The sequence below is a fragment of the Bufo bufo genome, chromosome 5, assembly GCF_905171765.1.
Source record: "Bufo bufo chromosome 5, aBufBuf1.1, whole genome shotgun sequence".
NCBI lineage: Eukaryota > Metazoa > Chordata > Amphibia > Anura > Bufonidae > Bufo > Bufo bufo.
The window spans coordinates 140946863-140974311 of NC_053393.1; the positions used below are offsets into that span (position 1 = coordinate 140946863).

Consider the following 27449-nt stretch of genomic DNA (forward strand, 5'->3'; position numbering starts at 1 on the left):
TGTGGCACTCCGGTCCCGACTGGTGGGCTGTTGCGCCCACCGCATCCCTCCTTCTCCAGGGAATCCTTCCATTGCTCCTGGGTGTGCTTACGGTATCTACACGACAGATTCCCATCTCTCTGTCCCGAGCAAGAGATCCGGAAGCATTCGGCGTGATCTTCTACGGAAGATCAGGATGGAGGGCATTCTGACTATCCTATTCGATCCGCATTGGCCCCGTCATGCATGGTACGCTGGCCTCGTTCTCCTTTTTTTTTAATCAGTCTATTTTTTATTGAAATAAACAGTATCAAATGAACATCATCAAGGATTTCGCTGTTTATTTTTGTATAGTTGAAAATAAATACAACCACTTACAAATATTGGTGTACGCAAACACCCATGACATTATCGGAGATCAAAATTCCCGTGAACATTACAGCAGTTAAATGATCGAAGTAATGTAACATTGCATATAATAACACAATAACACCCTTCCCCTTCACCTTTCCCCAACTTGAGCAGAGAGACATCAATGTCTGTAGATTTAATGATGATCATACAATTTTGCATCAAAACATTTCCACCTAGCTATACTAACTCAGCCGTTCAAACTGTGTACTATGACTATGTGGTTCCTCTGGAGAGGGAGTGTAATAAAGACATTTGTCCCCGTATATAATCTTGAATTAATGCCTGAGAAGCCAGTTGCGCAGACTCAACCCACCCCTGCCATAAAGATAGGAATTTATTTGGACATTTTCGTTTAACATATACTCCTCTTTCTAATCTCAGAATGACATTCATCCTATTAACAAATTCTTGTTTTGTGGGAGGGGTCTCTCGTATCCTGTGTTTAGCTATCAGTACCCTAGCTTGGAACAGGAATCTGTGAATACAAAGGGATTTCTTGTCTCCCAGTCCCGGAGAGTCCAGTATCCCCAGTATACAGACTCTAGGGTCATCGGGTAGACTTATCTGAGTTGCCGTCACAATAATACTTCTGACATCCTCCCAATAGGATCGCAATCGTGAGCAGTTCCAAATCATATGGAGCAATGTCACACCTTCTTCCCCACATCTAGGACATTTGGAATCTGTGTGCACACCGATTCTGAAAATAAATTGTGGGGTTCTATATACTCTATGTATAAGGTAAAATTGTGATAGTCTCTGGGAATCACTAACCGTCAGAGAGGGGAGTAAGGGCCAGAATATCTGTCCATTGCTCCTGGGACAATGCTCCAATATCCTTTTCCCATTGGACCTTCGCCTTAATAGTAGTTTTGGAGGAGGAAATATCAATAATATGTCTATATAGCAAGGATATAAGGCCCTTAGTGGAGGTACCTTTTAATAGCTGTTTGACCACAGGGGAAGAATCAAAAATCCGTACAACCTTGGGAAATTGCGTCTGAAACGCATGTCTCAATTGCAAATACTGGTAGAAAAATTTGTTGGATAAGCTAAACTCCTCCACTGCAACTGTGTAAAGGATTTAAAGACTCCATATGATTGAAGTTGTCCCAGGAACAATAGACCCCTCCTTTCCCATGGAGAAAAACCTTCCAGACGGAAAATCTCAGGCACTTGGTGATTACGCCATAAAGGGGTAACATTACAAAAACCGCTGATACCAATCATGCATTTAAATTTAGACCATACTTTGGTCGCTAGGGACAGGGTAGGGAGTGTGGTCGAGCGTGAGAGACCTAATTCCACTGTGGCAATCGGAGCCCTTTGTTTTGTTATAGATGTAATAATAGCAGCCGAAGAGTCCAGCTCGTCAGTCTGGAGCCATCCTTTAAAATGTTGCAGCTGGCCAGCTATGAAATAGAACCATGGGTTTGGTAAAGATAGTCCGCCCCCCTCTTTTTTCTTCTGGAGTGTTACAATACTTATTCTCGGCTGCTTTTTCCTCCAAATTAGGGATCTAAAAATCCTTTGTGGAACCCAGACTGGGGAGTTATGGAGGAGTTATAGCAACTGAGGCATAAGTACCATTTTTATGAGATTACTGCGACAAACGACTGATAGAGGTAATTTACACCACATATTAGATTTAGTGACAAAGTTGACAATCAATGGTTCTATGTTCAATTTAATATAGTCCGTCGGAGATAAGGTCACCATCACCCCTAGATATTTAAATCTATCAGCCACTTCTAGGGGCAGGCTTTTAACATCCAATGAGGCTGGAAATGGGTCAAGTGGAAGAATTGTGGACTTATCCCAGTTAATGGTGAGTCCTGAATAAGTCCCAAATCCAGCTATTTCCTGCTTTACAGAATCTTTTGGATTCTGCAGGTCGCCTACATATAGTAAAAGGTCGTCCGCGTAAAATGAGACTCTCTCTTCCCGATGGTCCAGTTGAAAACCCTGCCAGGGTGTCGATGTGCGCAACAGACAAGCAAGGGGTTTAATGGCATTTGCGAATAATAAAGGTGATAAGGTACATCCCTGCCGAGTACCCCTATGTAAAGGGAAATATCCGGATAACAACCCATTTGCCCTAATTCTTGCAACTGGAGAGTGATATAATAATTGTACCCAGGCGATAAAACCTTTACCAAAACCCATAGCTGTTAGGACCTCCCATAATTAGCTCCATTCTATATTGTCGAAAGCCTTAGCAGCGTCCAGTGATACTACAGTCCGACAGCTCCCTGTGTGTACCAGTCTTTGTATATTGAGAAACCGTCTCCTTAAATTAACGGCTGTACTTCTATCTGGCATAAACCCAGATTGATCCTTATGTATTTTCGGAGAAATGACCTTATTTAACCTGGTAGCCAGTACTTTAGCTAATAGTTTGACATTATGTGGTAACAGGGAGATAGGCCTATAAGATTCGGGTTGGGTTAAGTCCTTGTTTGGCTTTGGGATCACTACCACTATAGCTTCACGCATAGAAGCGGGCAGGATACCAACCTTTAGGGCTTCATTGAGTGTATTCAATAGGTGCGGAAGGAGACACTACCTATATCGCTTAAAGAATTCCGCCGGGAGTCCATCTGATCCTGGGGATTTCTCATTAGGAGAGGAGCTCAAGGCCATCTCTAATTCTTCTAGTGTTAGGGGTTCTTCCAGGAGAGCAGCGGATTCCGGGGATAGCCTAGTAAGCCATATACGAGCAAGATACTGTTGAATATCCTCATTATTTACTGCTATCTTCGAGGTGTACAACTCCCTATAAAAGCCATGGAATACCTTTAATATAACATCATCCTCAACCGAAAGGTCTCCGTCAGGAGTCCGGATTGCTGCAATTCTAGAAGGACCTTCTTGGGATCGGATTACCCTCGCTAATAAGCTGCCCGTACTCTCACCCGCCTCAAAGTATTTTTTTTGTAGGAAAAAAACGCTTGTTATGAGCTACATGTATTAGATGCTCATCGAGTCAAGCTTGCGCCTCCTTCCACTTGGCCTCTATATGTGGGGACGGAGAGCCTATGAACCTGTGTTCCCATGTCTGCACCTCCAGTTGCATGGCCTTAGTAAGTGCTCTAGACTTAGATTTGCGCCTCTGGATTCTCTGAATAAAGAGGCACCGTACATACGCCTTTATAGCCTCCCAAACCGAGTTAGGATATGCAGATCATACATTATTATCAAAGAATTCTATAATGAGTCTGGTCAGTGGTTCTTCCTCATCCAATAATTGGATCCAGAATGGATTAAGTTTCCATAGTGACATACCCCGACGACTCCCGGATTCCTTAAGCATCAATTCAAGGTGAATGGGGGAGTGGTCAGAGAGGCTGTTGGGTAAGTATTCCACCACCGACACATAAGAAGAGGCTTCCAGCAACCCAATTGGAAAATCTATCCTGGACAGAGAGGAGTGCGAAACTGAAAAGCAAGAAAATTGTCTCTCCGTTGGAAATCGAATCCTCCAGAGGTCATATAAATCTACCTCTCTTAATAGTCTTGCCAATGAGGTCTCTCCAGAAGATGTCGCAGCCTGGGACGATAAAAACCTGTTCAAATCAGGATCATGACAATTTATTAAAATCTCCTACCATCAATATTGGAATCTGCGGTTTGTAAGAGATCCATTCCAAAATCTCCTTGATTGCCACAGTGGAATACGGGAGTGGGACATAGACAACTATCAACAGGAACTGTACCCTAAAAAATAGTGCAGTGTAAGCAAACATACCGCCCCTCTGTCTCTAGTTTACTTGAATGGCATTCAAACGGGATGGCTCTGTGAACCAGAATACTGACCCCTCTAGCTTGCGAGGAGAAGGTAGAATGAAAGGCTTGTGAAATCCAAGGCTTAGCCAGCAGTCTGTGATGTTGGCGTGTCAGATGGGTCTCAGTAAGACATAAAATGGCTGGTTGATAAGGTTGAACAGCAGTAAATACCGCCTGGCGCTTGATTGGACTGCCCAAGCCTCTCACATTCCAAGCTATAATATTGGTTTTACCTGCCATCACTCAACGGTACATACATCTGAAGGATAACAAAAGATCCGCTATATCTGATTTCATCGCCCAGACGTATTTCAATAAGGAAAGTTGTCGCTCTGCTCAGAAAATTCCCCCAAAAAAAGAAAACATAACAAATTCTACAAGAAGGGACTCTCGATAGTCCCAACGGAGAGTGTGAGGCACAAAAGTTTTTCCTGTAACCCACAACATAGGAAGCAATAACAAGCCCACATAAAAAGTTGACATAAAAATAGTTATCAGAACTCCCAAACAGCAACCCGGCCAATAATACGCAAACATAATAAGCGGCTGATTATTTCTGTGTGGTATCAAAAGAACCATCACAGGAGCAAGCAGCATCCCTGAGAAAGCATATATATTAACCGGCATCAGGAAAGGGCAAAAAATCGTAAGAAACAACGGATATTGTGCTGCAGAAAAAAAGTAAGGTTAGTGCAAATGGAGAGCAGAATACTCATCCGCCCTGGTATGAAGGCAAATGTCCGTCATAGCTGCAGAAGAACATCTTCAGGTCTGCGACGATGAATCTTCTCCCGACATAGAAAGGCAACCCGATTGTTCAGTCCACCGATATGCTTCCTCCGGCAACTCAAAAAAGTGGGGTTTGCCCTGAAATTGCACATGTAGTTTAGACGGGTAGAGCATAGAATATTGAATTCCATGGGACCTCAGAGTACGTTTTACATCCAGGAAACGGGCTCTACGACGCTGCAGTTCTGCTGAAAAGTCCGGGAAGATAGAGACTTTATATCCACTGATGGAGAGATCTGGATGATCCCGCTCCTTACGAAGAATAGCATCCCTGTCCTGGAAATATAGGAGCTTCATCAAGACTGGTCTGGGAGGGTCCCCCGGAGGCCGAGGACGAGATGGCACCCTGTGCGCTCTTTCAATAGCAAAGAAAGGAGATAGGGAGTCCTTAGGAACCGTATTTTTGATCCAATCTTTACAAAATCAGACAGGATATTGTCCCTCAGCGCTCTCTGGAATTCATATTAAGCAGAGATTGTTACGGCGGGACCTATTTTCCAGGTCGTCCGCTTTATTTATCAGAAGCGTGATATTATGAATGACCTTGGTTAAGTCGCGCTTTACCGGCGGAACTTGATCCTCCAAGCGGCCCACCCGATCTTCAATTTCTGTAACTCTTTCCGTTATCTTCCGCATATCTTGTCGGATAAATGACATTTTCTCCTGCAGTGATCCCACTGAGGTATTCAAAGTAAGCAAAGCAGAGCTGCATTGTTGTACTGCAGCATATATATCTTTGCTAGTAGGGTCCGTAATCTGTGGCAGGGGGAGGATTGAGGGCTCTGCTTGTACCGAGTGGGCCTGGTCTGCAGCCGCGAGGCAGGTTTCTGGGACGGATCCCTTCTGGTCCTCATGGTGTCCGCCATCTTGGGCACTTTGGGCCTTTACATCAGGGGCATCAGACACCTTCATTTCAGGGGCAGTTTTGGGATTAGGGGGGCCCGCATCCTCTGCACCGCCCGCAGGAGAGCAGGAACGGGCGTATTGTACCAGCTGCGCCACGATCTCAGCCGCTTTGTCAGGCGCGGCGGCGCCATTTTGTTTTGCTGCTGTAGGCCCTGCCACCTCCCGGTCCTTTTTACCGGACCTCGTCATAATCATGGAGGGATCCGTAGGGCGATGAGGCACCGCAGATGTTGTGGCAGCGATCCGGTGTGGAAATGAGGCAGCCAGCCGCAGGATGATGGAGGATTAGGTCGGGAGCTCAGCGGTGTGCGACTTCCTACATCGCCGGTCAGGCCACGGCCCTCCCTCGTTCTCCTTCTAGGAGACGTCCCTCGGTCACTGCCACTCAGAGACGCCCTTCTTTCGCAGGGTCTGGTCTTCCATCAGCATTTGTTTGACGGCGTGGCCATTGAAACCGCCATTCTAACGAGCAGAGGTTTTTCGGCGGATGTCATCCGCGCTATGAATTAGGCCTGGAAGCCTGCGTCGTCCAGGATCTATTTCAGGACCTGGAGGTCCTTCCTGGGTTCTGTAAAATCCGAAATATTCCACCACTTCGTTTTTTCTCTCCCCACGTTCCTGTCCTTTAATCAGGGTTGGACCTTGATCTGGCCCTTGGTTCTTTGAAGGGTCAGGTGTCGGTACTTCTATTCTTTTCCAGCTCCCTCTTGCCCCCTTGGGGCCTGTAAGGACTTTTTTTTTTTTCAGGGAGTGGCACATATGGTTCCTCTGTACCTTCCTCATTTACCGCATTGGGATCTGAATTTAGTCCTCTCAGCGCTCCAGGCTTCCCCCACCTGGAGCCCTTGCGGGAGATTTCTCTCCGACTCCTGTCCTGGAAGGTAGTTTTTCTGGTCGCTATCACTTCCATCAGACTGGTGTCTGAGTTGCCGGCGCTCTCTTGCAGAGAACCCTTCCTGGTTATTCATAGTGACAGTGACAGGGTGGTTCGCTGGCCTGTCCCTTTGTTCTTCCGAAGGTGGTTTCTGACTTCCATATTAACGAGGAAATTGTCCTTACCTCAGTGTGCCTATCTCCTTCACGCCCTAAGGAAAAGGAATTACACCATTTGGATGTTGTCAGAGCTCTGAAGATTTATTTAGCAGCCTCCGGGCCCTTCCGCCGTACAGATCCCTTGTTTGTCATTCCGGAGGGTCATCGAAATGGATTGGCGGCTTCCAAGGTGGCAATCGCACGCTAAATTCGGTCTACAATTGCTGTAGCATACCGCGCCCGAGGCAGGGTTCTGACCTTCGGTGTCATGGCTCACTCCACCAGAGCGGTGGGCGCATCTTGGGCTCGGAGGAATCGCGCTTCGGCTGCACAGTTGTGTAAGGCGGCTACTTGGCCCTCCTTACACACATTCACAAAATTTTACCAAGTGCATAATTGCATCGGCAGACGCTGCCTTAGGCCGCATGGTCTTGCAGGGGGCAGTTTCTTAGATGCCTGCAGGGACTATTGCTTCCATGGGTCTGTTTTTTTTCTCTCCCTGTGGACTGCTTTTGGACGTCCCACGGTTACTGTGTCCCCCAATGAATATGGGCGAGAAAAGGAGATTTTTGTATAACTTACCAGTAAAATCTCTTTCTCGCTCTTCATTAGGGGACACAGCACCCACCCAGTATTGTTGTTCAACCACAGTTGTGGCAGTTGCTGGCTTGAACCCTGTTGGGTCCTTGGCATGGTTGATGTTCCATGTTTTTTCTTTGGTTGGCTTGCTTCTCCTACTGCTTGTACACAAACTGAAGCTCTCCCTCCAGGCTGGAGGGGGTATAGCTGCCAGGGAGCAGCTAACAGCTTTATCTAGTGTCAACGCCTCCTAGAGGACATAGCTATACCCACGATTCCTGTGTACCCCAATGAAGAGCGAGAAAGAGATTTTACTGTGAAGTGATTCACAATCTGGCAGTGATGGATCCATGTGAGTCTTCTGTATCGGTTTCATGTGTACTTTTTTGTAATGATATTAAAGGGGTTCTCCTTGATTTTGATATTGATAGCCTATTCTCAGGATATGTCATCAAGATTACATTGGCAGGGCTCAGACTCCCTGCACCCCACGATCAGCTGTATGAAGATGCTGCCACGCTCCATGAGCGCTTAGGCCTCCTCCTAGGCCAGTGGCGTCATATTCATGGGTCACATGGCCTAGGCGCAGATCATTCCCATTCAAGTAAATTGAGCTGAACTGCAATACCAAGCACAGCTGCTATCCAGTGGATGGCGCTTTGCATGGTAAGCTGTGAGGAGGCCACTGCGCTCACCAGAGTGAGCAACGTAGCTTTCTCAAACAGTTGATCCACAGGGGTTCTGGGAAACAGACCCCCCACTGGTCTCATATTGATGACCTACCTGACGATTGGCCTTCACTATGAAAATCCTGGAGAACCCCTTTAATATAATTATAGAATGGGAAGTTTATTTATTTTACTTGTAATTAGTACAGGAGCATTGTTGTTTTCTTATTACCCTGTGTATTATCTCTTGTAGAATCTTGAGGATGAGCTTCTGAATAACTCCATGTGGGAATTAGCAGCGGTTACTATATGTGATCCATTAAGTATAGGATTCAATACGGCAGATGTTCAAGTCATGAAGAACCTTCCAGATGTGTGTGTACAGTTGCTGAAAGCAGTAGCAAAATCACCATATAGGAGAATCTTGGAAACGTGTTTACAGAAAAAAATGACAATGGAACGGTAAACGACTTTCACAATTATAGAATTTATTCTGCGGTTTACATTTGAATGCTTATTTGCGCTATCTGATGGTATGCAGAGTGAAACTTTACTGAAATGGTGAAACTCATTGACTGTTTTTAACCTCTCATTGTATTTTATTTTAACCATGAACAGGATTGAAGATCTGTGTACTGTTAATTTGTGTGATCCAGATATCAGACATCAGAGTGTTAAGTTGGGTGCCACGCTATCTGCTTGTAACCAGCTGTACAAGGCACAGTTGTTGACTTCTGTTCTGCACGCAAAGGTGAGAAAACTAAGCAGAACACACAAATGTAAATGTAATGTAAATTTCTGCAAGCTATCTATCGATCAAGGATTTTCTTCCTCCGGCTTAGAACTAATGATTGGGTACTAAGTATCTGGAGTTTCTTGGCTTCCTGTATCCGTCTTAATTTTACCAGAGCTGCCTTACTTGCAATACATGTGTCAGAACAATTAGGCCTCATGCACACGACCTTATGTATTTTGTGCTCCACAAAACACTCATCTTCAAAAATATGGATGACGTCCATGTGCATTCCGTATTTTGCGGAATGAAACAGCTGGCCCTTAATGGAACAGTCCTATCCTTGGCTGTAACAATAAAAGACATGTTCTATTCTTTTGCGGACCCATTGAAATGAATGGTTCCCCACTCTCTTTGGATCGCCGCTTAGTGGCCTCATGGGCCGCAGCCTTCGTCCCCTGGGGGAACGCCCTACTCCCCCAGACACCTGCTGAGCTCCGCCCACACGTCCTCAAGACAGCCTTAAAGGGAATCTGTCACCTATTTTGACCCTATTAAACCGTTAAAATAGCAATGTGCAATAAAGAACCTTCTTACCTACATGTGTCTAATTTCTTTTATTCAACTTTTCATTCTTATAAAAAAGCGATTTTTCTGATATGTAAATGAGGTTCCAAGGTGCCCAGGGGGGCGTTATTACTCTGCTCTGGTGCCCAGTAACGCCCCTCTTTAGTGCCCAGCCGGCCTTTCTTCCAAGTCCAGCACGCCTCCTCATAAATAAATGTCCTCCCATATACTTGCCGAACGGCGCCGCCCCCTCCCCACCACGTCATTTAATTTATTCATTGCAACATCGTGCTTCCTCCCCTCTCAGCCTACGGCGCCGCCCCCTCCCGATTACGTCATTTAATTTATTCACTTCATCGGGCGTTCCTTCCTCCTCTCTTGGCCTATGGCGCCGCCCCCTCCCATTACGTCACATGTATTCATAGCACCGGCCCTCCCTTCCTCCTCTCCTGTACTCAGAAATCCCGCCCAGGCGCAGTATCTGTGAGTGCCTGCGCCTGCACGATTCTCCTGTTCCAGAGGGCAACAGCCTCAATATTGTCACTGGGCATGCGCAGAGCCCAGTGACATAATCAGAGAGCTGTTGCCTCTGAGACAGGAGAGGAGGAAGGGACGGCCGGTGCTATGAATACATGTGACGTAATGGGAGGGGGCGGCGCCGTAGGCCAAGAGAGGAGGAAGAAACGCCCAATGAAGTGAATAAATTAAATGATGTAATCGGGAGGGGGCGGCGCCGTAGGCTAAGAGAGGAGGAAGCACTATGGTGCAATGAATAAATTAAATTACGTGTTGGGGAGGGGGCGGCGCCGTTCGGCCAGTATGTGGAAGGACATTTATTTATGAGGAGGCGTGCTGGGTTTGGAAGAAAGGCCGGCTGGGCACTAAAGAGGGGCGTTACTGGGCACCAGAGCAGAGTAATGCCCCTCTGGGCACCTTGGAACCTCATTTACATATCAGAAAAATCGCTTTTTTATAAGAATGAAAAGTTGAATAAAAGAAAGAAGACACATGTAGGTAAGAAGGTTCTTTATTGCACATTGCTATTTTAACGGTTTAATAGTGTCAAAATAGGTGACAGATTCCCTTTAACAGTTTCTGGCCAGCCACCTCTTTAGGCCGGCACCGGATAATTTGGGGTTCTACCTCTAGTACAGTGTGCCATGATGTGAAGGAATTTATCCCCTTCCTGCCTTTTGTCATTGAGGCCGGCTTCCTAGTTTTCATGAAAAAATAAAATAATGTGCGTCCATACGGGTCCCCCTTCTCAGCCCTCATCACCGCAGGACCACCCTGTCTGTGTGGTCCCAGACTGGGCCCGTGTCCTATCTCGGATAAGGAGGACCTTTCATAGTTCCCAATCCGCCCCCCCGGGGCTGTTTGGTTGATAATTCTTCACCTTTACAAATCCCGTGGAGGACAGCTGCAGTATTACCAATCCACCCTCCGGGGCCGTCTGGCTGATAATTCTCCACTTGCGCAATACAGTGGAGAACCTCTGGAATTCCAAATCCATCTTCCTGGGTCGTTTGGTTGATAATTCTCCACCTGCGCAATTCAATAAAGGACCTCTGACATTTCACTACGGACCTCTGACATTTCACTACGGACCTCTGACATTCCCAATCCACCCTCCTGGGTCGTTTGGTTGATAATTCTCCACCTGCGCAATCCAGTGGGGGACCGCTGGAACTTCCCAATCCACCCTCCAAGGTCGTTTGGTTGACAATTCTCCACCTGCGCAATCCAGTGGGGGACCTCTGGAACCTCCCAACCACCCTCCGGGGTTGTTTGGTTGATAATGCACCGCCTTCGCAATCCGGTGGAGAGACCTCTAGAAGTTTCCATTCCACCCCCTGGGTAGTTTGGTTGATAAGTCCCCAGCTGCGCAGTCTGCAACTGCCAGGGGCGAGATTCTGAGGGGTAGCCCTACGCGCAAGCGAACCACAGCAGGACATCTTTTATCCTCGAATATCTCCGCACCCCCACTCTTCCTCCCTGAGTAACGCTCAGACACACCATCCCTCTCAGGGGAGGGTCCGTCCGAATGGTTGGGGGGAGAATCACTGGTTTAGACCCTGACATGAGTCTGAAGCAATCTCCCGAGATTGCATCTACGGTGGCCAGCAGTACTTGTCGTATGCATTACCCCTTCCTTAGGCGGAGTAACTGCACTACTTCGGGATACAGTACTTGCCTTATACATTGTCCCCTGCCATTGGTGGACTAAGTATAATAACATGGGGTTTGGTACCTGCCATATGCATTAGCCCCTTCCATTGGTGGCGCGATGACATTATCACTGGTTACATTGTATGCTGTATGCATTACCCCCTTACTTAGGTGCAATAATTGCACTCCGACGGGTTACAGGACTCGCCATATGCACTAGTTCTCGCCTTGGGCATTTGCCCCCTTCATAGGTGGAGTATTATCCCTACCACTGGCTTAAGTACTTGCCGTATGCATTCCACCTTCCATAGGTAGGGTAATTGCACTACCATTAAATACGGCTCCGACTGTCGCGATATCCTTCCATTGGCGGAGTGTTGCACCTCACCGTGCTTTCTTTTGCATTACCCCTTTCCACAAGTGATCCACTAGTGGGGGAATAGCTAAACATCTTCAGATGCTGCAATTCTGCGACGCCACGGCTGGTGGCTTTGCTTATTTCACAAGGGGGTGTAGCAACAGTCGGTACTCGCGGGTGCCCAGTACTCTTAATCTAGTGCTATATGGGTGCCACCAGTAGACACAGGAGCTATTCCTCATTGTATCCTTCTTTTCCTTTGCTGCTGGTTGCGCATGATTATAACATCCTCGGTCTTCTCAGGGGGTTTCCTAGCATCACTTATGTGTCCTAGACACCCCCATCTCCATGAGCCTCCATTGTTCCAGTCATGATATTGTGATAAAGACGCCCTAAATTAGGGCATTTTAGATACACTCTGGTGTTCCAGATCAATGTACCCCCCCCCAGGGGTTAATATCCACGCGTGGCTGAGAGACTGAACACTGGCACAGAAGTTGGTCAAAGCAATCTCTAACTTTTATTACATGGGGTAAGCCGTATTATACATCTTCAAAAGAGGGCAGTCCTCTCTGAGGCTTAAACATTGTTTCATTGGTCAAAAAGGAAAAAGTGATAAGAGAAACAGAGAACACTTCAACATCTGCGCAGTGAGTACCACTTTGGAATGTGAACGAATGTAAACATCTCGTTACCATCGCCATTTTGTAATGGCTTCTATTCTAACAATAATACTGCATACGTCATATGTGACACTTCAAAGAGGTGCTTCTCTATAGGCAGTGAATAATATATATCATCAAGCCATATGATTGCCTTATGCATCTCCACCACACTCTATGGGACACCTGTATAAAGATGAGAAATCAGACACTTCTCACAGCACAGCACTTTGCCCCCCTCTCTCTCCTCTCCAGCCTTGAAACAAAGAGAGGGGTGGGGGGGAGGCACTTGTAGAAGAAAAAGTTAACTCATTACAGTCCTAGATATACAAAATATAAAATAAAATTCACACATCTTTAACAATTGTCCGCATTAATACGTAGTGTGTACACCATTGCACATATATGGTGAGTACATTCCAGAGAGTCGAGTGTTTCACTGACTCCGTATTCTCTATCCACCACTCCTCCTTCTCTGGGAAAGTTGTTATGTTGGCACTCTGGTTTAGCTACTACAGCGTGTTCTCCTCCACAGGTGCAGTTTTTCGCTAATGCTAGAGTTTGTGGTCGCTGCAGTGGGACATCCCCCTCAGGTAGGGGTCCTACCCTGGCGCTGGCTTGGCAGTTGCTCCTGTTGCTTCCACGGATAGTCTCAGGCCCCCCCCCCCCCCCTCAGTTTTGTGCCGATGGGGCAAGCGCTGGCTACTACTGTGGGAGCGGTATTGCGTTACCACTACATACTTGGTTCTTACTGCACAGCTCTTTCGTCAGGTGGTGGACTCTTCTAGCACTGAATTCGGTGGCCTCTGCGGGTGGCCCCCTCCTCTGCCGTGGTATGGGGCTAGCAATACAGTGCGACTCCCCTTGCCTGGCTTCCTCGTCAGGCAGAGTTTTTCAAAACAGTCACTTAATTCCTGGCTATTTCTGTATATCGCCGGTCTCAGACAGGGAATGGGCTTAGACCTAGCCTATTCTTCTCCTATCTTTTTCCCCTTCTTGCTCATGGTTCATAGCTACCCCACAAGCCTTGGTAGCTCCTACTTTCCCTCATCTGCATTTTCACAGGATATTTGTTTTGTGGCTTCCATTTCCAGACACGCTCCGGTCCAGACCGGTGGGCTGTGGCGCCCACCACATCCCTCCTTCTACAGGGAATCCTTCCATGTTCCCGGTTGTGCTAACGGTATCCACACCACAGCTGCCACCTTCTCTCCTGGGCAAGAGATCCGGAAGCATGCGGCGTGGATGCCCTGATATCTCCTTGGCGGGAGTTCTCCCTCCTTTACGTGTTTTCCCCCTCCTTTACGTGTTTTCCCCCTCCTACCCAGGGTTCCACGGAAGATCAAGATGGAGGGCATTCCGACAACTTCTAGTCACTCTGGATTGGCCGTCACGCATGGTACGCCGACCTCGTTCTCCTTCTAGGAGATGTCCTTTGGTCACTACTACTCAGAGACGACATTCCTTCACAGGGTTCGGTCTTACATCGGCATTAGGGTCTTTTGGTGCCCATGAAACCTTCCTTCAGGCAGTGGCACATATGGTTCTTCCGTACTGTCCTCTACCGCCTTGGGATCTGAAAATAGTTCTCTCAGCGCTCAAGTCTTCTCCCTTTGAGCTATTTCGGGAGATCTCACTCCCACTCCTAGGTACTAGGTAGTTTTTCTTGTGACTATCACATCTATCAGACGGTTGTCCCTGTTGGGGGTGCTCTCTTGCAGAGAACCCTTCCCGGGTCTTCACAAGGATAAGGCGGTTCTCCGGCCCATTCCTTCTTTCTCCCGAAGGTTGTTTTTGACTTCCATATCAATGAAGAAATTTTCCTTCCTTCACTGTCCCTCTCCTTCACACACTAGGGAAGGGAGTTACATCATTGGACGTTGTCAGGGCTCTTATCATTGTTAGCAGCCTCCAGTCCCTTCCGGCGTACTGAACCCCTTTTTGTCATCCGGAGGGTCCTCGCAAGGGATTAGAGGCCTCCAAGGTGGCAATTGCACGTTGGATTCGGTCTGCAAGTGCTGAACCATACTGCTCCCGGAGCAGGGTTCCGCCTTTAGGTGTCAGGCTCACTCCACCAGTGCGGTGGGCGCTTCTTGGGCTCGGAGGAATCGTGCTTCGGCTGCACAGTTGTGTAAGGCGGCTACTTGGTCCACCGTACACACATTCACAAAATTTTACCAGGTACATACTTGTGCATCGGCGGATGCTGCCTTGGGCCGCATGGTCTTGCAGGCGGCAGTTTCTTAGATGCCTGCAGGGGCCCTTGCTTCCATGGGTCTGTGGTTTTTCCCTCCCTGTGGACTGCTTTTGGATGTCCCACGGTTCCTGTGTCCCCCAGTGAATATGGGCGAGAAAAGGAGATTTTTGTATAACTTACCAGTAAAATCTCTTTCTCACTCTTCATTGGGGGACACAGCACCCACCCAATATTGTTGTTGTGGCAGTTGCTGGTTTGAACCCCGTTGGGTCTTTCGGCATGGTTGCTGGTCCATGTTTTTTCTTGGTTGGCTTGCTTCTCCTACTGCTTGTGCACAAATTGAAGCTCTCTCTCCAGGCTTTAGGGGGTATAGCTGCCAGGGAGGAGCTAACAGCTTTATCTAGTGTCAACGCCTCCTAGAGGACATAGCTGTACCACGGTTCCTGTGTCCCCCAATGAAGAGCGAGAAAGAGATTTTACTGGTAAGTTATACAAAAATCTTTTTTTTCCGGCATAGCGTTCCGTTTTAAGGGCTCTATACCGGTAAAGAACTGATCAGTTTTATCCCCTTGCATTCTGAATAGAGAGCAATCCATTCAGGATGCATCAAGATGTCTTCAGTTCAGTCTTTTTGACGTTTTAGGACGGAAAAAATACCGCAGCATGCTGCTGTTTTCTCTCCGGCCCAAGAAAAAGGAACACTTGCCTCAATGCTGGATCCGGCATTTTTTTCATAGGAATGTTATACTGCAATGCCGGATTCGTCTTTCCGGTCTGCGCATGGGCAGACCTTTAACCTCCTCAGGACCGCCGTACGCAGGATTGCGTCTTTGCGGCGGCCCTGCTCTTCTGGGTGGACGCGCCGGCGCGTCCTCTCGCGAGACGCGAGATTTCCTGTGAACGCGCGCACACAGGCACGCGCGTTCACAGGAACGGAAGGTAAGAGAGTGGATCTCCAGCCTGCCAGCGGCGATCGTTCGCTGGCAGGCTGGAGATGTGTTTTTTTTAACCCCTAACAGGTATATTAGACGCTGTTTTGATAACAGCGTCTAATATACCTGCTACCTGGTCCTCTGGTGGTCCCCTTTGTTTGGATCGACCACCAGAGGACACAGGTAGCTCAGTAAATATGTTGCACCAAGCACCACTACACTACACCCCCCCCCTTTCACTTAACCCCTTATTCACCCTTGATCACCCCATATAGACTCCCTGATCACCCCCCTGTCATTGATTACCCCCCTGTCATTGATCAACCCCCTGTAAAGCTCCATTCAGATGTCCGCATGATTTTTACGGATCCACTGATAGATGGATCGGATCCGCAAAACGCATACGAACGTCTGAATGAAGCCTTACAGGGGCGTGATCAATGACTGTGGTGATCACCCCATATAGACTCCCTGATCACCCCCCTGTCATTGATTACACCCCTGTCATTGATCAACCCCCTGTAAAGCTCCATTCAGATGTCCGCATGATTTTTACGGATCCACTGATAGATGGATCGGATCCGCAAAACACATACATGCGTCTCCCTGGAGCCTTCCAGGGGGGGTGATCACCCCATATAGACTCCCTGATCACCCCCCTGTCATTGATTACCCCCCTGTCATTGATCAACCCCCTGTAAAGCTCCATTCAGATGTCCGCATGATTTTTCCGGATCCACTGATAGATGGATCGGATCCGCAAAACGCATACGAACGTCTGAATGAAGCCTTACAGGGGCGTGATCAATGACTGTGGTGATCACCCCATATAGACTCCCTGATCACCCCCCTGTCATTGATTACACCCCTGTCATTGATCAACCCCCTGTAAAGCTCCATTCAGATGTCCGCATGATTTTTACGGATCCACTGATAGATGGATCGGATCCGCAAAACACATACATGCGTCTCCCTGGAGCCTTCCAGGGGGGGGGTGATCACCCCATATAGACTCCCTGATCACCCCCCTGTCATTGATCACCCCCCCCCCCCCCCCCCCCTGTCATGCTGCATTCAGATGTCTGTATGATTTTTACGGATCCACGGATACATGGATCGGATCCGCAAAACACATACGGACATCTGAATGGAGCCTTACAGGGGGGTGATCAATGACAGGGGGGTGATCACCCCATATTGACTCTCTGATCACCCCCCTGTCATTGATCACCCCCCTGTCATTGATCACCCCCCTGTAAGGCTCCATTCAGACATTTTTTTGGCCCAAGTTAGCGGAAATTATTATTTTTTTTCTTACAAAGTCTCATATTTTACTAACTTGTGTCAAAAAATGAAATCTCACATGAACTCCCCATACCCCTCACGGAATCCAAATGCGTAAAATTTTTTAGACATTTATATTCCAGACTTCTTCTCACGCTTTAGGGCCCCTAGAATGCCAGGGCAGTATAAATACCCCACATGTGACCCCATTTCGGAAAGAAGACACCCCAAGGTATTCCGTGAGGGGCATATTGAGTCCATGAAAGATTGAAATTTTTGTCCCAAGTTAGCGGAAAGGGAGACTTTGTGAGAAAAAAAAAATATCAATTTCTGCTAACTTGTGCAAAAAAAAAAAAAATTCTATGAACTCGCCATGCCCCTCATTGAATACCTTGGGGTGTCTTCTTTCCAAAATGGGGTCACATGTGGGGTATTCATACTGCCCTGGCATTCTAGGGGTCCTAAAGCGTGAGAAGAAGTCTGGGATCCAAATGTCTAAAAATGCCCTCATAAAATGAATGTGGGCCCCTTTGCGCATCTAGGCTGCAAAAAAGTGTCACACATGTGGTATCGCCGTACTCAGGAGAAGTTGGGGAATGTGTTTTGGGGTGTCATTTTACATATACCCATGCTGGGTGAGATAAATATCTTGGTCAAATGCCAACTTTGTATAAAAAAATGGGAAAAGTTGTCTTTTGCCGAGATATTTCTTTTACCCAGCATGGGTATATGTAAAAAGACACCCCAAAACACATTCCCCAACGTCTCCTGAATACGGAGATACCAGATGTGTGACACTTTTTTGCAGCCTAGGTGGGCAAAGGGGCCCACATTCCAAAGAGCACCTTTAGGATTTCACAGGTCATTTACCTACTTACCACACATTAGGGCCCCTGGAAAATGCCAGGGCAGTATAACTACCCCACAAGTGACCCCATTTTGGAAAGAAGACACCCCAAGGTATTCCGTGAGGGGCATGGCGAGTTCCTAGAATTTTTTTATTTTTTGTCACAAGTTAGTGGAAAATGATGATTTTTTTTTTATTTTATTTTTTTCATACAAAGTCTCATATTCCACTAACTTGTGACAAAAAATAAAAACTTCCATGAACTCACTATGCCCATCAGCGAATACCGTGGGGTCTCTTCTTTCCAAAATGGGGTCACTTGTGGGGTAGTTATACTGCCCTGGCATTCTAGGGGCCCAAATGTGTGGTAAGGAGTTTGAAATCAAATTCTGTAAAAAATGACCAGTGAAATCCGAAAGGTGCTCTTTGGAATATGGGCCCCTTTGCCCACCTAGGCTGCAAAAAAGTGTCACACATCTGGTATCTCCGTACTCAGGAGAAGTTGGGGAATGTGTTTTGGGGTGTCATTTTACATATACCCATGCTGGGTGAGAGAAATATCTTGGCAAAAGACCACTTTTCCCATTTTTTTATACAAAGTTGGCATTTGACCAAGATATTTATCTCACCCAGCATGGGTATATGTAAAAAGACACCCCAAAACACATTCCTCAACTTCTCCTGAATACAGAGATACCAGATGTGTGACACTTTTTTGCAGCCTAGGTGGGCAAAGGGGCCCATATTCCAAAGAGCACCTTTCGGATTTCACTGGTCATTTTTTACAGAATTTGATTTCAAACTCCTTACCACACATTTGGGCCCCTAGAATGCCAGGGCAGTATAACTACCCCACAAGTGACCCCATTTTGGAAAGAAGACACCCCAAGGTATTTCGTGATGGGCATAGTGAGTTCATCGAACTTTTTATTTTTTGTCACAAGTTAGTGGAATATGAGACTTTGTAAGAAAAAAAAAAAAAAAAAAAATCATCATTTTCCGCTAACTTGTGACAAAAAATAAAAAGTTCTATGAACTCACTATGCCCATCAGCGAATACCTTAGGGTGTGTACTTTCCGAAATGGGGTCATTTGTGGGGTGTTTGTACTGTCTGGGCATTGTAGAACCTCAGGAAACATGACAGGTGCTCAGAAAGTCAGAGCTGCTTCAAAAAGCGGAAATTCACATTTTTGTACCATAGTTTGTAAACGCTATAACTTTTACCCAAACCATTTTTTTTTTACCCAAACATTTTTTTTTTATCAAAGACATGTAGAACAATAAATTTAGAGCAAAATTTATATATGGATCTCGTTTTTTTTGCAAAATTTCACAACTGAAAGTGAAAAATGTAATTTTTTTGCAAAAAAATCGTTAAATTTCGATTAATAACAAAAAAAGTAAAAATGTCAGCAGCAATGAAATACCACCAAATGAAAGCTCTATTAGTGAGAAGAAAAGGAGGTAAAATTCATTTGGGTGGTAAGTTGCATGACCGAGCAATAAACGGTGAAAGTAGTGTAGGTCAGAAGTGTAAAAAGTGGCCTGGTCTTTCAGGGTGTTTAAGCACTGGGGGCTGAGGTGGTTAAAGCTGTGGAGGAAAAAAAAAAGAAACGGATCTGTTTGTCCGTATGACAGATGGATCCGTTCTTGCAATGCATTTGTGAAACGTATGCGCATCCGGATCAGTCTACAAATGCTGTCAGTTTGCATGCAGATTGCCGGATCCGGCAGGCAGTTGCATCGACGGAACTGCTTGCCGGATCACTCTGCCGCACGTGTGAAAGTAGCCTAAGGTGACATTCACATAGGACAGAGAAAATCTACTGCAGCTTTGGCATTTTAACACAATTTTATACTATGCGTTGCAATAGATGAAATCCGAAGTAAACATTTACACAAAGAATTGACATGTTGTGGATTTAAAGCGAACCTGTCACCATGATTTTGCACACAGAGCTGGGGACATGGGCTGCTAGATGGCCACTAGCACATCTGCAGTACCCAGGTCCCACAGCTCTCCGCGCTTTTATTGTGTTAAAAAAACGTTTTGAGTGATATGCAAATTACCTGATATGAGTCCTGTAGCCGGAGATGAGTCAAGCGTCAAGGAGCCCAGCGCCGCCCCGCGTCCTCCGAATCTCCTCCTTGCCGGCTGACGTCACAGAGCTGGAGCGCCGAAATCTCGCGATGCGCGAGCTAGCGCATGCGTAGTTCGTTCCCTGTGCTGATGCCAGCACAGGGAATGAACATGATGCCGACACTGCGCATGCGCTAGCTCGCGCATCGCGAGATTTCGGCGCTCCAGCTCTGTGACGTCAGCCGGCAAGGAGGAGATTCGGAGGACGCGGGGCGGTGCTGGGCTACTTGACGCTTAGCTACAGGACTCATATCAGGTAATTTGCATATCACTCAAAAGGTTTTTTTAACACAATAAAAGCGCAGAGAGCTATGGGACCTGGGTACTGCAGATTCTGGGTACTGCAGATGTGCTAGTGGCCATCTAGCAGCCCATGTCCCCAGCTCTGTGCGCAAAATCCTGGTGACAGGTTCGCTTTAAAGTCCTCTCCTCATATCAGTTTATACTCAATGTTTTTCTATAGCTCGTGGATTTTCTGCCTGCGGATGTAAAATCTGTGCAATATCCACTATTGTCAAATAAAAGTATTGTAACCTTCTTTCTAAAGTCAATAGTATGGCTATGATTTATGTCTCCACTTTTGATACCTTGAATCAAACATGGTGGCTTCTAGTTGCAGTTTTATTCTTGCAGTTGTCGGGTATATAAAGCAAATGCTTTATATAAAGATAAAAAAAAATTAACGGATCAAAAGAAAAATTATGCAAACTATATTGACCCTTGAGATGGACATAAACATCTCAAAAAGAGTTCAATCGAGAACCTGATTATTTTGTGCAATCAGTAAAACAGGGTACAAGGAGGAAGACCAACCACAGCAGGCATCCCAGGGTGCTCGTTGTTGTCACCTATCTGGGACCCGTGGTGTTGTACGTGGCTGGGGTGAAGAACAGACCGTCAACGTCTATGCAAAAAAATAAATGGTTTATTATACAATAGTTTCAAATTTAATAAAAAATTAATCAACATAAATTTCAATAATATACAATGATATGCAGGACCCAGAATTCACCACTACATGGTGCCAACAAAACAATGCTCAACCAACACTAGAATATTATGCAATATGGCTTTAAATTTGTGAGATGACAGATACGAGCCCTTGCTCCGCCTAAAAATGATGACCAATCTTAAATTTTGTGATAGTATTGCAACAAAACTTAGAAATTATTGGCTTGATATCAAACTAGGGAATACAAAGATTCCCAGCAGAGAGTTTCTCCAATATTGTCCCCTTTTATTCAGTTATATGCATCGTAACTGAAATCAGAGAAAATACTGATGTAGCAACTAACGTTGCACGTCCGCAAATGAGCGGGTATCTGGCTAAGTATCAAGCCAATTTATTTAGATCAATACTACATAAAACAAAAATATACATTACTCAAAGGTCAAGTGATGTGCAGAGTCTTGGGGCAGCCAGCTCTCAAGAGTTTTTCCCGGTAATCCAAATGTTTCTCACGAGATCTATAATCCAAATGTTTCTTTGTTTGTTTCTTCTTTTCTCCCCTTTTTTCTTTTCCTTTTTGGTATCTCGTTTCTTAACCCAAAACTTATCAGATGAACACACCCTCCTAGTTTGGAACTTTCCAATCATTGTTGGATTGGTGTGTGCATTGATAAGGAGCATGACGTCATAATACTACCCAGAATGCACTTTTGCTACTGATGTAGTATTAACTGCTCATATCTAGGTGGCGCTACGCATCATACCATTAAGGGTTAACTCATACATGCCTGATATTTTCAATACTACACACCTCTGACATCTGGAGGCCTTGTCTCAGGGCCGAGGGACAAACTTTGATACATGAATGTATACTTTGAGGAACATCTAGACAATTCTCACACAGTGGAATTCATGTTCAGATAGGAAAAACAATGAAGCCTCAGAATCCGCAGGTGCGGTGTATCTTCTAACTTTCTAAATGTATAATATATTGTTACAAATACACTAGCTTTTGAATAGCACAGTAATCTTCTCATGGACTTACTTTGGCCTCCATGAAAATCCATACAAAACAGTAAATATAAATTAACATTGCTCTTAAAGGCAATGAATACCCATTATAACTAAAATAAGTAGATATAACTGTTTACACAGTTTACACATTTCTGCACCACTAACCTGTATTTCTTATGTTTAGGTTACTGGTCTTGGATTTACTGTTGGTTCCAAACTCCTTTCAGTGGTTTATAAAGGCATTGCTGCCAGTAATGATAGAAAGTCCTTACCATCTCTAGACATCAGCAGTAAACGTCTTGCTGAAGGAATTTTACATCTTTCTTTTAATTTCGGTGGACAGGTAATTTATTTTTCAACAAATTTTCTATGAAGCAGTGTACTTAAAATTATTTTAAAGGGAATATATCACCTGAATTTTATAATTTACTAAAACCAGGCACTAAAGCGTTTTTATTTTCTCGATTCTGTTTTATATATCTGTTCTCTTTTTGTACATGATTATGGGGGCTCCCACCTTGCCTGAGCTGCTACTTAGAGCTGTTAACAGCAGATCAGAGATATGCTTTGCAGCACCTGCCTCAGCATAGGAGCCTGGTGTCTGGAGATGATTTGATTTCTGTAAGAGAGTAGCCTTGTGGACACTCTATGTCCTGTGAAGAGATCATTGTGCAATGGGTGGGTGAGTTGCATTAATCATCTACAGTCAGGGGTAAATTCTGTATTACCTTTACAGAGGTGTTACTTGTCATTGCAATCCTGCATGTGAAGATAATGAAAGACTGCTGAGAAATGATCGCTTATAGTGATAGTTTAAGTGATAGACTAATATGAAGTGACAGCCTGCTGGGAGGCTTAGTGACCAGTGTTAGAATTAATTTATCATCTATGTAATCTATTTTGTGCTAGGATTTATTTTGTTCTGCTCTGTTATAGGAGTAGAAAAACTAAAATAATGGAAGCTCTAGATCAGTTCACACTTGATCCTCCAACACAGATGTAAAACAAAGCCTTCTGAGGAAAATTAGAAAAACCTTACCAAACAGTAAACATATGTTTAATGTAAGAACTTGACAATAGGTCATTTTCTGACAATATCTTCCCTTTAACTTTTAGTAGCTGATCTTACCTTTTTGGCGGTAAAATAGTTTGAAATTTGATAATGAACCAGAGATTACAGCAGCAAATGTGATTGAAGTTTTACACAGACCTTTCTTTTTTTCTTGACAAAAGAGCAGATAAGTAAGAAAACCTGCAGTTTAACAGTATGTTTTATGTACTGATTCCAAGTAATGTTTCGGCAAGTGCAGTGAAAATGTGAAACAGTTGAGAAAAACCTTCTGTGGCAAAAGCAACTTTTTTCAAGTAGTTGAGACACCAGATTGGCTTAATCTGAAAAGGTGGTGTTGTATGAGACAGTCCCTTTTAGGCTTCTAAACAGCAAGATGAATATATTTTAGTTTAATTGATTCATGCATATTCTGTGGTTGCTTGCTTTGTTCCATTAAATTTGTGCTCCTTTTCAGTGTGAAGAACTCGTAAGCCTATTGCTGAACACAGTAGTTTTAACAGTGCCGTTGTCTGGAAGTTCTCAGAGAAACTTCATCAATTTTTCTCATGGAGAGTATTTCTACAGTTTGTTTTCTGAAACTATTAACAGGGAACTGTTGAAGAACCTGGACACAGTAGTACCTCATCTACTCAATTCATCTACAGAAAATCCAAAAATGGTAACCAAATATAGGTTATTATTTGGTCACTCAGAAATTCAGGGCACACTCTTCTTAGAATGATTTGTTGATGCTTTATTTAAAGGGGTTCTCCAGGCTTTTAAAATTGATGACCTATCCTCAGCATAGGTCATCAATATCAGATTGGCGGGGGTCCAACACCCGGTACCCCACCGATCAGCTGTTTGAAGAGACGGCATGCACAGTGCGCACGTGCAGTTTCCCTTCTCTCTTCCTGTCCACTTCTGCTGTTCCATAGACCTAGCCACAGGAAGAGAGAAGGGAGACGGCACATGCACGCTGCGCGCGCAGTCTCCTCATACAGCTGATCGGCTGGGGTGCCTGCTCATCAATATTAAATGTCCAGAGAACCCTTTTAATATATTCAGTTAATGAGCAGTTGTAGAACTGAATTTATTAAATAAAGCATCAACAGATTATTATAAGATTGAAGAATGCTTCTAGTGGCACCTCTCACTTGTAACTAAGTACGGTTCCACCTGTTTCTCTATATTAGGTCGCAGCCATCAAATGATATTGAGGGAAAAAACGGTTATCCTCACTGATCATGATGCAAGATTAATAATTTGTATTAGGCTACTTTCACACTCGTGTTTGGTGCGGATCCGTCATGGATCTGCACAAACGCATCCGTTCAAATAATACAACCGCATGCATCCGTTCAAAACGGATCAGTTTATATTATTTGTAACATAGCCAAAACTGATCCGTCTTGAACACCATTGAAAGTCAATGGGGGATGGATCCGTTTTCTATTGTGTCAGTGAAAACGGATCCGTCCCTATTGACTTACATTGTGTGCCAGGACAGATTCGTTTGGCTCATTTTCGTCAGACGGACACCAAAACGCTGCAAGCAGCGTTTTGGTTTCTGTTACCTAAGCGGAATGGAGGCCGAACGGATCCAAACTGATGCATTATGAGCAGAACCTTATCCATTCAGAATGCATTAAGGGCAAAACTGATCCATTTTGGACCGCTTGTGAGAGCCCTGAACGAATCTCACAAACTAAAACCTGTTGGGTATATAAAGCAAATGCTTTTATATAAATATTTTAAAAAAATTACGGCTCAAAAGAAAAATTATACAAACGATATTGACCCGCGAGATGGACATAAACATCTCATAAAGAGTTCAATCGAGAACCTAATTATTTTGTGCAATCAGTAAAACAGGGTACAAGCGTCTATGCAAAAATATAAATGGTTTATTATACAATAGTTTAAAATACAATCAAAACTTAATCAACTTAAATTTCAATAATATACAATGATATGCAGTACCCAGAATTCACCACTATATGGTGCCAACAAAACACTACTCAACCAACACGAGAATATTATGCCATACGGCTTTAAAATTGTGAGCGATATACAATCAATGGATTATGCGGAAAACTCAATCAAGAAGATGACCGATACGAGCCCTTGCTGTGCCCGAAATCATGACCAATCTCAGATAATGGTAGTATTGCAACAGAACCTAGAAATTATTGGCTTGATATCAAACTAGGGAATATAAAGATTCCCAACAGAGTTTCTCCAATATTATCCGCTTTATTCAGTTATATGCATCGTAACTGAAATCAGAGAAAATATTGATGTAGCTACTAACGTTACACGTCCGCAAATGAGCGGGTATCTGACTAAGTATCAAGCCAATTAATTCAGATCAATACTACATAAAACAAAAATATACATTACCCAAGGGTCAAGTGATGGGGCAGCCAGCTCTCAAGAGTTTTATATAAATCTATAATCCAAAATGTTTCTCCAGAGATCTATCTTTCTTTCTTTCTTTCTTTCTTTCTTTCTTTCTTTCTTTCTTTCTTTCTTTCTTTCTTTCTTTCTTTCTTTCTTTCTTTCTTTCTTTCTTTCTTTCTTTCTTTCTTTCTTTCTTTCTTTCTTTCTTTCTTTCTTTCTTTCTTTCGTTTATATTATCATCATTGATGTATTATAGAAGTTCCTCATGTTTGGTGGATCAGTGCTAAATGAGCCTTCAAACACTTAGGGCAGATTTACTAATAAAATGCATCAGAATTCTAATGCTTTTTAATGTCCGTCCCCTGGATATATAAAAATCTGTATGTATTTTTTTTTCCATGAAGGTAAGCTCAGTCTTGAATGGAATGTTAGACCAAAGCTTTAGACAGCGTTCAGTCCAGAAGCAGCAAGGCACGCAGTTGGTGAATTCTGTGCTTAAAAATTGGATGAAACTGGAGAGCTGGTGGGCCGCAGACTCTTCACCAGAAAGCAAAATGGCAGTTCTAACATTACTTGCGAAAGTGTTACAGGTATTGATAACCCAAGACAATCAATCAGTCCTTCTTGATTTGGATTTATTTTTTGGAATCATATGGTTTAGACCAGTGATGCCCAACCTTCGGCCCTCCAGCTGTTGCAAAACTACAATTCCCAGCATTTCTGGACAGCCTACAGTTATTGGTCTACATCAGGGCATTGTGCAAGTTGTAGTTTTGCAAAAGCTGGAGGGGCGCAAGTTGGGCATCCCTGCTTAAGACTATGCACCTATGAAATTTTTAGTTTTTACCTGATCTTTGTTTGCAGTTCCATACAGAGCTATGGGATTTCGACTCCTTTTTTTGTACTTTGTATGTAATTAGTAAATGCATCTGCTTTGCTCACTGTATTTTTATGTTAATTTTATCATTTTCTTACAGTTAGAATCTTTGTTTACAGATTAAGTTCCCATTAATTTGCATCTGTTTGTATATAATTTTCCCTGCATTTGTCCTATACTGTCTTTAAATCTGTGTGCTGACAGTACTAAGAATGGCAAAGGAAGTGGGCAGTAAAATGAAATATCAATCTTGTGCTTCATCCTGTGTGATTCTGTACTTTTGTTTTTTCAGATTGAATCTACTGTGTCCTGTGATACAAACCACCCAGCTTTTAATGACATTTTTAGAACCTATCTGAGCATTCTATTGGATCAGAAGCTTGGGCTGAATTTGAAAGTATGTTTATCAGAATGCATATACATTTTCTTAGGCTCTGTTATAGGGGTTGTGCCAAGTTTAAAAGATGTATTAACAGATGCCTGAACAGGCATCGAGACCTATCTTGACCCAGGTGAAATTAATACTTCACTTTTATTATTAAATATATTAAAATCTGAATTACTGAATGGGTGCACATTTTATTTATCTTTATTAATTGTTTTACAAACCAAAAAACTAATGTTAAAAATACAGTCACCACTCCACTAGAGGGTTGAAATATTGGACGGCAAAGAAAGGGGGCACGGAGGAGTGCACTAACTCCCACCCTCTTACTTAGGATACAGGGCATTGCCGTATCACTGTGTGTAGAGCTATTGCTAACTGAATAATGTTATCAGTATAGCAGTGGGAAACAACTGCGTTACCCCACTGTCCGAGGGATACAATTGGCACCCTTATGAGCGTCAGACCAGCTTGATGCCAGATCGCAAATAGTCCTACAAACTATAATAGACACAGTTAGATGCCGTGTCTATGCTGAATGCTTGGTTAATCTCCCTATTGGAATGTAGTCCAGACGGACTGACCACAGCTTATTCACTGTGGAGTGGAAGACTGTCAGTCCGGCTGGACTACATTCCAATAGGGAGATTAACCAAGCATTCAGCATAGACACGGCATCTAACTGTGTCTATTATAGTTTGTAGGGCTATTTGCGATCTGGCATCAA

At 44.4% G+C, this 27449-nt stretch overlaps 1 protein-coding gene across 1 annotated transcript in view; it reads left to right on the forward strand.

The window, feature by feature from the left end:
- PRKDC (protein kinase, DNA-activated, catalytic subunit) overlaps positions 1–27449 on the forward strand; it is a 448398-nt gene that overhangs the window by 188800 nt on the left and 232149 nt on the right. Inside the window, 6 exon segments of the mRNA XM_040433446.1 lie at positions 8407–8615; positions 8772–8904; positions 22191–22349; positions 23533–23736; positions 25865–26050; positions 26630–26734. Coding sequence (XP_040289380.1) covers positions 8407–8615; positions 8772–8904; positions 22191–22349; positions 23533–23736; positions 25865–26050; positions 26630–26734 — 996 coding nt within the window.